At 33.9% G+C, this 10,846-nt stretch overlaps 1 protein-coding gene across 1 annotated transcript; it reads left to right on the top strand.

Moving 5' to 3' along the window:
* Positions 1 to 7,482: 7,482 nt before the first annotated feature.
* LOC111807577 (cyclin-dependent kinase inhibitor 5) lies at positions 7,483 to 10,057 on the top strand. Its single transcript, XM_023693358.2, has 3 exons — positions 7,483 to 8,157; positions 9,201 to 9,407; positions 9,498 to 10,057. The coding sequence occupies exons 1-3, from the start codon at positions 7,646 to 7,648 to the stop codon at positions 9,565 to 9,567; spliced, it is 789 nt and encodes a 262-aa protein (XP_023549126.2). The 5' UTR covers positions 7,483 to 7,645; the 3' UTR covers positions 9,568 to 10,057.
* The last annotated feature ends 789 nt before the right edge of the window (positions 10,058 to 10,846 follow it).

Raw genomic sequence — 10,846 nt, 5'->3', positions numbered from 1 at the left:
TGACACTTTCAAAAGTTGTAATTGTGAGGTCTCACATCGGTTGGAGAGGCAAACACATCATTACTTATAAAGATGTGGAAATTGTTGGATCAAAATCTCACATTGACTAATTTAGGGAATGATCATGGGTTTATAATTAATGAATACAGCAAAACTATGAGAGTTTATGCTCAAAGTAGATAATATCATATCATTGTGGAGAGTCGTGTTCATTTAACAAGTATATGTAGTAACTATTGATGAACTATAATAACTCGTTATTTAGCCACCTATCATATGTGGCTTCGAACATTTTATACAAACGTCTATTCATCAAGTGTCGGGCTGAAGAATATGCAAGCTCGGAAGCACAAATTTAGCTCGGAGATCCTAAATTTTTAAAAAAATTGTTTACAAGAACATAAATATTAAACCCTAAATAAATAAATAAATAAATAAAGTAAAAGAAAGTACAATAATTTCATTGGAAGATGTGTGAGAGAGAAAATAAACAGTAAATATTAATGATAAAACTTTTTGGTTGTTAATATAGTTTTTTCTACCCTTGACTTTTTTTTTTTTTTTTTTTTCCTCCCCTTATAAATTATTTTTAATACCTATAGAAAATTATTTAAAAATATGAGATTGATAAATAAATTAATTAATTATAAAAAGAAAAAAACATTATAAAAAGCAGCTGATTCGCATTAAAACTGTTGCCTTTCTTTTTCCTTTATGTCTGCTCCTTAAAGCAAATCTCTCTCTTCGTACTGCATTTATTTTATTTATTTCATTTTCTTATTTTTAAATTTTAAATTTTATATATTTATTTAATAAATATTATTGTTGGTGTATATTTAGTTTTTGAAAGTATTATATGAAATTTTAAATAGGTCAAAATTGCTTTAATATTCTCAAATTTTAATTTTCTATTATATTTTTTTGCCCGACAACTTTTAATTTATATATAATAGACCATTTAATTTGTACCCATTTAAAAGAGGTCAGAGATCTATTTACTTTGTCTCTTTTAGTCGCGTCAGGGTCGATATTTTTTAGACCCCACCTAATTGTTCTAAATTTTTTAATCAATGAACCCAATCGAACCAAAGTTATGATTAAATTAAATTTTTTAAAGTTATTCGGATCATTTATTCAAATTTTATTTTTAATAAAAGTAAAATTTGAGTTGGTAAAATATTTATTTATTTATTTATTTCAAACATTAATTAATATTTACAACTCCATTTAAATAGGTTTTTTGAAAATTTATTATTATATATTTTAAAATTAACAATAAATTCAAATTAGTTCAATTCACCATATAAACTCTAATAAATTTATAACCCAACCTAAACCATACTATAACAACATATTTTGAAAGGATCTCGTGTTGTACCACAACCCTTATAAATTTATAACTCAACCTAAATCATATGGGTCGAGTTGAGTCAGGTTGAATTGATTTTTTAAGTTATCGATTTTTTTTAATATCCATATTTTAAGTGATGACAAAACATTCTAAAAGGGTCTCGTGTTAAAATTTAGAGACAAGAAAATGTCGGAATGATCCGATATTGATTTCAACTTCCAAATCTTGATCTAAATCTTAACCGGGAACGATCAAAAGAAATGGTAAAGGTCTCACAGCTCTCAACTAGTGTATGTCTCTTTGGCAGTGGTACCCTTTCATAGACAGATGACAAAACAAAGTGGCCAATAATTCCATCTTCCCAATGACATTAACACTCTCACTGTTCTCATAAACAGTCCTTTCCCTTCTTATAAACCACATCTTACCCTCACAATCACTTCCAACTCTTATTTCTCTTCTTCTTCCTCGAACCCTTTCATGGATATTGACCTCTCGCTCGGCTTCCGGGGGGTGTCGTCGTTGCCGATCATCATTGTCGCCATCGTCATCATCGCCTTTTCGCTCCCTTTTCATGGCAAAATTTGAAGATCATTATTTCTCGACATCCTTAACTACTTCAACCAAGTCTCAAGCTTGCTTCTTCCTCTTCCTCCTTCTTCTTCTTCTCCTCGTCGTTCCTTATCAATTCTCGATTGCGCCGAGCTCTATGGCTTCAACGAGTAATCTGCCCCGTCCTCCTTCGTCTAAGGCCATGGCAGAACAAGCCTTCCCTAGACCACAGTTTGAAGCATCTATGCATGAAGTTCCGAGTGGCCCAAATCCCACGTCCAACAAGTAAGATCGAAATAAAAATGAAAAAGGGTGATATTAATCAACGATTAATTATTAATTATTATGAAATATTTGTATATATAATTCCTTTGATTTATGTTTATATAATATTAAATTTAGTATTATGAGCCTTTTGTGTGGAGATTTGCTTTTTTTTGTTTTTTTTAAGGTTATGATATATGTGATGATTTTATATGGAGCTTATTAAAAACTATTTTTTTTATTTCAAAATTTTCCTAAAATTTTAAAAGAAATTAATTTTTTTTAACGTGTCACGCCCATGAGAAAATGTAATTCCTAAAATATTTTTTAAAAAAATGTATTTCTGAATTGGCCCAATTCACGGCCCAGTCTCATGGCCCTTATGTAACATTTGTGGGCTTAGTCCAATGGATAGGTTAGAAACTACGACCCTCCATAATGTACCATAAAGCCGCCTCCCCTGAGGTCTCTTTCTCTAGAGCCCTCGAACAGCCTTCCCTTAATCGAGGCTCAACTCTTTCTCGAGAGCCCTCGAACAAAATACTCTTTTTGTTTGCACTTTCGAGGCTCACAACTTATCTGTTAGATACTTGAGCCTCTATTGATATAGTTAAGTTAGGAGCATGACTCTGATACAATGTTAAGAATCATGGGTCTCTACAATGATATAATATCGTCCATTTTGAGCATAAGATCTCGTGGTTTTACTTTTTGTTTTCGTAAAAGATGGTTATTATATTTTTTATTTATTTTAAAAAAAAATTCAAAGGAAAGTTTTAAAAATCTTTGAATATAAATTATATAAAATATTGTATATAACGTTTGACAAATTTGGTATAATTTAACCCTTTCTTTTTCCCTTTGGTTTGAAAAATGAGATATTAAAAGAAAGGAATAATTTATGCTGACGTTTGGTAAATATTTGGGATTGGTGAAAGATTAAATAAATGCACGTGATTACTCACGTGCGGTGGCGCCGATTTGACGCCACTTTTTACAGACGTTGGCGCGCGCCTCGGATTCCCTCTGTTTTCCTTTCATTCCATGTTCACTCGCCTTCCTTGCGCGTGAATCTCACTCTCCATTTATTTGATTCGTCTAATTAAATTAAATATTAATTTTTGATATTATCGATAGTACAAATAAAAGATATATTATTTAAAATTTAATAATATGATAACTAAATTATAAATTGTTACATTGTTTTATTTTATTTTGTTATATCTAATAAGTCTAGAAAACAATTTTATAATTTTTAAATCAACTATTTTTTTTTTATGAATGTTAAAAATATTTCAATTTTATAATTTAAGATTAAGATTTAGGGTTTATAAAAAAAAATATATATAGAGACTAAATTGTAAATTGTTACATTGTTTTTATTTTATTTTGTTTTGTTAAAACTCCTGTTAGAATAAAAATTATTTAGAATTTAATTAATAATATTATTAAAAATTAACTATTTATCAATCTTAAATATTTTACTTTTAAGTTCCAACTTAAAAAACAATGACTAAATTAATTATTAAAAAAAAAAAAGAATTGGCGGTCCGATTAAGTACTCAACCTCGGGCCAGCCCAACGGTCAAGAATTTAGGTCGGAAGTCAAAGGTTACGGCTTGTCGTGTAATGGGGTTGCGTGAGGTTCACGCACTTAATTTGAGAGTCCTTGGGAAAGCGCGTGGTAAGCCTGGTGAAGACAAAGGAATCCTTCAAAAAGAGCGGGAACTATTATCATTGGTCCACGTCTGCATTTAATGCCGCTGTTTTGTTTTCTACGCTTCCAAAAATTAATATATTTAGGCGTGATTATCGACGCGTTTGATCCCTTCTTTTTGTAAACAAAATTAATTATGGAAATGAAAATACTTAAAATTAAACTATTTTGATATTGGTAAAAATTCAAATCCACGGCGAGTAAATATTGTCTGTTTTGACTTATTATGTATTGTTATCAGTCTTATAATTTTAAAACACGATGCCAGCGAGAATGTTGGGACCCCACAGCGGGTGAATTGTGAGATCTTACCTCGATTGGAGAGAGAAACGAAACATTCCTTGTAAATTGTGTGAAAACTTCTCTCTAATAGACGCGTTTTAAAGCATTAAGGAGAAACTTATAAGAGAAAATCCAAATAATACAATATCCGTTAACAGTGGGCTTGAACTTTTACAATATTTCTCAATACAGTTTGAACTAATAATTATTCCGACCAATGGGAAAATTCTAACCCCCGAGCTTTGTGTAGCTAATTTTTTTACTTAGGTCCAGAGTTACTCACAATATCAGGCTCGTAGAAGTAAAAGTCTACATATCTCGTGACATACAAAGCATAACATTTCCTTTTAGTTTATTTTAATCCTTTGAGTTCAAGGAGGAAATAAAGCTTTATAAAAGCAGCTTTTGACGAGCTCTCAACGTTAATATAAATAATCAAATTTTAATACTCGTCCCTTTCTATCAGAAAAACTTTAAATAGATACTCTTATTTATTGTCTATCCCGTCAAAATTATTTTAAAAATGATTCAATTTATTAATATTAAAAAAATAGTTCTAAAATAATAACCATAATTTTTACAACTTTAACCTTTTGCAAATGAGTTGTAACTTGCAAGTAATTATTATAATCGAGTAAATAATAAAAAGGGTGGGGATAAAGTTGGAAACAAAAGTATCAATTACGTCACAAGTCAAAATAAAGAAATTCCCCCTCTTTGTGGTTTTCATTGGGCCCCACCTCGTCATGGATTAACTTGCTTTTCAGGGCGCGTGGCGAACAAACAAAACGGTTCGTTTGACGTTCGCTGATTTCTCTATTTTATCGCGCGTGGTTTTCACGTTCTTCTTTTTTAGTTATATAAAAATTTATATTTATAACTAAAATCTTATAAAATTCAAATATCAAATATTTACAAATTATCATCTATCATTAACATTTAATATTTTTATCTTTATAATAATATTAAAAGTAGGGCTGGGTTAGGTTATAACCTATTTCGGGCTGATCGAGTTAACCCAACTCAAAAAATGTAAACCCACGACCCAACTCAAAATTTTCAACTTTTCAAAAATTAAACTTAACCTAAACCCGAAAAAAAAAATTCAACCCAGCCCAACTTTTATAGTTTGAGCTAAGTGATCCGGGTAGATCAAGCTGGAATGTTGTGTCATTGATTTTTTCCTAACGACGTGGTCATTTAAGCACGGTAGAAGAATACGTCAAATTTTTATGCTCGTTTTATTTACAAATTTGAAAGTTAGGTAGGTCGTTGTTTCAATATTTGCCTTAAAAAGTTAAATTATTGTTTGAACCCGAATTCCAATCATGTGTTTTTGTTGTAGGGTGAAGAGACATCAAAAGTTTCATAATTTTGGTTACAATTTCCCCCACTTTCATTGTGAAGCTATTAAGGAATAAAGTGGCCAAACATGGGAATGGGCTAAGCTTTTAGAAGGATAGAGAATTTAATTCTAAGGCACCATATACAAAGTTTGCCAAACCTAAGACAATGCTAGTGTGTGGGTTTGAAGAGCTTTTAGTGACTTCCAAATTTGAGACACAAGTTTATGTCTCTAAAATAACAAAAAGTGCACTCGAAACTTAGACGAAGGTTAGGTTATACTCGAGATACGAGATACGGGTTTTTGCTCATTTCGAGTCGAGAATGATTCGAGTCATGTAGGGGTGTACTAGGGTTAGGTTTGATTGGTTCGGAAAATCTTTTGGACCAACCCAAATATCGAGTTGGTTGAGTTAGTACATCGAGTAACTCTAGTAGAGTTCATAACTTAACCCAACCCAACCATTTTAAGATCGGTTTCACAACCTAAACAATGAATTAGAGCATAAACTACAAATTCCATAAACAATGAATTCAAGTTTAATAAAGAAAAAGAAAAAAGTGGAAAATGGGAGCCATAAATTTAGGTGACGTAAGGCTCTACCAGAAAATTAAATGACTTTCCCATTGGATCAACTGCCAAAAAAAGCAGTTTAAGTATCACAAACGACGACGTCTTGAAATAGTAGGCCGACACGTCGTATAGTACAGGGTTTTTTAGTGTGATTTTCAAGCTTAGGGTCTTAGTAAGAAAATAATAATTAATTAAATGAAAAAAAAATGCACTTTCCTTGTGGTCGCTTCATTATTAGATCGGTTCGGCCCTAAAAAGTGCATAGCTAATCTAGGTTCAAGCCCAAGTTGAACGGGTTTACAGTACTATATTATAGAGATGTTCAAATGACTCGATAATTTGTACTATCCCTTTTAAACTCGTAAAATTTTTATCCCGATTGCACCCGTGTACACCACTAACTATTTAGGTTGAATAGAGCCAATCCAACCTTAAATAACAAGCTTATGACCCAACCCTTAGACGAACGTGATTTTTAAAATGGTGATCTATATCCAATCTAATGAATAAATGAAATGGACTATTCGAGCTTGGACTAAGCGTGTGCCGACCTTTAAACTTTGAGGTCGATGATGAGGCTGACAAAGGGAATCCAATGACTTGTCTCTATTTTCTCCCTCAAAATCTCTTTAAAATCTCATTTTCTCACGAAATTTTGCTATCTCTCTCCATTTTACATGGATTATTTCGGTCCATTATTATATATTTCTTTTTACATATATTAGTTTCTTCCATTATTGTACATTTTAATTACTAATTATGGTGTTTAATTTAGCCGTAGTGTTCAAACATTCTTTTTTTAATTCTTAATTTCTAATATTTTTTAATTGATAACTTAGAGTACATAAAAAGTCACTTAAAATAGAAAATAAAATTATTCATTTTTAATATTCCTATATGCCCATCAATTCACTAAGTATTATATTAAAAATATTTATTATCAACTCATTTTAATAATATTGAATAAAAAATATTAAAGGTTAAAGATATATTTAATATTTTTACAAAACTTTTAAATTTTTAACCAATTATTATTTATTATTTAATAACATAAAAACTCTATAACTATTTAAAATGTGATAATACTTTGGGGGAAAATGCAAATAAAAAAATCGAGAGAAATTAGAAAAGAAAAAATGATTTTAAAAAGCTATTTAGTCGTGAAGATATCGCGATATTTTGAAGGAGAAAATGCAGAGGAAAATGACGAGATAAAGAGAAATTGAAAGTACGGTGGACCTGGGGGCTGGAATCCTCCAACCCTACCTTTTCTTCTTCAACCAGGGGCTCTATCTTTTAACATTACATATACCTTTCTCCCTCTTCCCCTGAATCTCTTCGCTCTCTCTCTCTCTCTCCTCTTCTTTCTCTCTCTAAACTCGCCAACGAAGCCACCCCCCCCCCCCCCCCCGCTCTCTGCTTCTTCTTCTTCTTCTTCTTCCTCCATTTTCCCTTCTTGGGCTCTGCAACTTTCTTCTTCAATCCTTTCTGTGTTGGGGCCATTTCCTTCGGTCTGTGTCTGGTTCGCTAACTTCATGAAAGCTTGCGTTAGGTGGAATTAATGGGGAAGTACATGAGGAAAACCAAGTCATTAGGCGAAGTTGCAGTCATGGAGGTTTCACAGTCCTCTCTTGGGGTTTTGACTAGGGCTAAGACTCTAGCCTTGCGTCGTCTCCAACAATCTCCGACGCCGTCGCCGTCGCCGTCACCGTCTCCGGTTGCTTCTGGTTCTTATCTTCAGCTTAGGAGCCGTAGGCTTGAGAAGCCACCGGTTGTATTTTCTGGCCATGAATCGAAGAGGCAGAAGCAAAGCCCTAAAGAGGGCTGCACGAGAAACCCTAGCCCTAGGGTCAGTTCTAGTTTGAGGCCGGCCATGCCGGAAAAGTCGGTCTCGCTTGGCCGTGTTAATGAAGAGGGGGATCACACGGCGGAGGAGGAGGCGGCGGCGGCAGAGGAATCCGTCGGGAAATTTGATGAAACTCATGCGAGTGGAAGTAAGAATGAGAATATTGATTTGGTAATTGAAGAGGCCTCGTTTGGTGAAAATAATTTGGATTTTGAGAGCAGAGAGAGGTGGGATTTCTTCTGTTTTCCCCCCCATTTTCTTGTTACATTTAATTAACGTTGGCTGAATTTTGTTATTCTTCATGATTTCCATACCTAAGATTTTCGACATTTTGGAGACTGAAATTGTGCATTTACAGAGCTAGCGGTGTCTGGTGAAAAACATGCAAGAGGTTTTAGTCTGAAATTTTCATTTCCATGATATTGTTGGCTATGAATGCGTTAAGTTCGAAATTAAGCTTCAATTTGTTGTTGTTCATCTTCTGGTGTTGAATTTTCTGTCTGTGGCCCTCGTTTTTTCTCTTCATTAACTTTGTATTTTGGAATCAAACTTGAAATTGAGCATCCAGATATAATGTTTCCGCTATCACTTTTTTTTTTTTTTTTTTATTAATTGAAAATTTCATGGATGGTTTTTGTCAAACTTTTATGCGCACCTTGTTTATATGTTCATACTTTTTTATGCTCCTGTTAGACTACCTTTCCTATAGAGAGCTATTTTATTACGCAGATGACTTTTAGTGGTTATTTTTTTTAACTTTTCTTTAGCACATTGTCCTGGGATTCTCTTCCCCAGTTGAAATGGTCATTCAAGACTATCATTTTCTTGTTTGTATATCATGTGTTTGTTCTTTTGTTTACTCTGCTTTTTCGCCCATGTATTTGCTTGTAATTTTTTCTGTTTGTCTTGTTCTGGAAGAGAAGGATTTTGAAATGACTTTTTTTTTTTCACCCTTTTCCTCTTTTCCTTGGTTGGAACTGGAGGCACAGTCGCAATGTTTACTTACCATGGATAGACCATCTTAACGAATTTTTTTTCCTTCTGTTTTTTTGTTACCACGATTATTGAAAATTTGAATGGTAATTATGTTCTTCAAATGTTAAATGGAGGTAAAAAGGGTATTCAGTTACTGAAATGTTACTTGAGGTAGGTAATATCCACTTGAAAGCAGCTCGGTGTTTCTCAACGTTTGTGTCATATGAGTACTACATTGTTTATCATTGTTTCTCAGTTTGCTATGTCTAACGGAGGATGCTTTGGATTGTACCAGGAGTACTAGGGAATCTACTCCTTCCAGTTTGATAAGGAATCCTGATATCATCAGAACACCCAGTTCTACAACCAGGCCAACGTCCAGCATGATCGAAACTAACCGTAGAAATCTGTACTCATCTAATCGACACATACCGACAGCTAGTGAAATGGACGAGTTTTTTGCTCTTGCTGAAGAAAAGCAGCAGCGACACTTCATTGAGAAGTATGTTATAACATGTACTACATTTCTTCCAAAGCTGTAAAAGGACCTTTGTTCGCACTAGTAACAGTCTCGATGCTATGATGTTTGCAGGTACAACTTCGATCCCGTGAATGATACGCCGCTTCCAGGCCGCTACGAATGGGAGAAGTTGCAACCATAGAAGATTATAGCGTGTCGTTCCATCAGGACTTCTTTCCTGCTTATTTTCAGTATATCTCGGGTTCGGGTTTTCAAAAGTAGCAGGAAGGAATTAGTCTAACTTCAAAGGGTGATGGTGGTATTTCCTTTTTCCATCATCCTTGTTAACTTGTAAAGGAGTCGTAAGACCCCTCTCAAAACCCCCCCAAAAAATGAAACTCCATAGAAGTGTAGACTAATGTTCTGTAACATAACAGAGGTTATGATTTACACACTAAATACCCATTAGAGTCCATTGTCTAGCCATGTTACTGAGAGGGGAAGGTAAGAGGGTCTGTAGTTTAGTTGTAGGGTTAGTAGATAGTTTAGGCAGCTAGGAAACTCTGTGGTACAGATAAATTTACTTAGGATATTTTTCTTTTATCTTCCCCACTTTGTAGTGTACTGCACTCTCCTCCACTCCTCTTTGTCTATACTTGTAATAAAAGCTAACCCGTTGTCTCTCTTCATCATTCTCTACTGTCGTTTGTATTATCTGTATATTGCTGCAAAATTAGGCATTGTGATGATAAACCATGTGCCGCTTGTGATGATGTTGAATGATGAGAGATTAAAGTATTATTTGGTTGAGATAGATGGTTGGTGATTGGTTGTTTGAGGTGGGTGGTAGTGGAAAAGCTTTATGATGAACGGTGAGCGGAATCTTGTGTCCACCATTAGTTTATTAGTGTGTATGGTGGCACTTGTTAAATGTGATTTGCTGCCGCTTGGTCGGTGGTGGTGGTGACAGACAAGTAGGAATTCATAAGGAGAGAGATAGAAAGATTAGGAGACAGGGATTAAGACCTCAATCAATCAGGGCCAGCTTAAGATTAAAAAAAAAGTATATCTCCAAGATGCTCTTTAACAAAGCAAAATTCGCTCCGGTGTGTGATTTTATAAGCCTATTTTTAGTAGATATTGTCTTATTTAGACTTTTTCTTTCGAACTTTTCCTCAAGACAATTTCTGAGTACCCGGTGTATGGCTGTGATATCATTTATAACAGCTTAAGCCCACCGCTAACCGATATTGTCTTCTTTGGGCTGATCTTCTAGCTGTTACAAATGGTATCGGAGTCAGACATCGGGCAGTGTGCCAGCGAGGACGTTGGACCCACAAGAGGGTGAATTGTGAGATCCTACATCGATTGGAGAGAAGAACAAAGCATTGCTGATAAAGGTATGAAAACATCTCCCTACCTGACACATCGTTTATAGAAGTGTGGAATAAGACTTCTCTTTTAGAGAAGTCTTTAGCCTA

This window comes from Cucurbita pepo, chromosome 12, assembly GCF_057944985.1.
Source record: "Cucurbita pepo subsp. pepo isolate OVF chromosome 12, ASM5794498v1, whole genome shotgun sequence".
NCBI lineage: Eukaryota > Viridiplantae > Streptophyta > Magnoliopsida > Cucurbitales > Cucurbitaceae > Cucurbita > Cucurbita pepo.
This window is presented reverse-complemented; position numbering and strand designations above follow the sequence as displayed.

Excerpts from the sequence above, each read along its gene's own strand:
- LOC111807577 (XM_023693358.2), top strand. The coding sequence starts at position 7,646 with ATGGGGAAGTACATGAGGAAAACCAAGTCATTAGGCGAAGTTGCAGTC. Across the intron at positions 8,158-9,200 it reads GATTTTGAGAGCAGAGAGAG|GAGTACTAGGGAATCTACTC; the intron begins GTGGGATTTCTT and ends GGATTGTACCAG. Across the intron at positions 9,408-9,497 it reads CAGCGACACTTCATTGAGAA|GTACAACTTCGATCCCGTGA; the intron begins GTATGTTATAAC and ends TGATGTTTGCAG.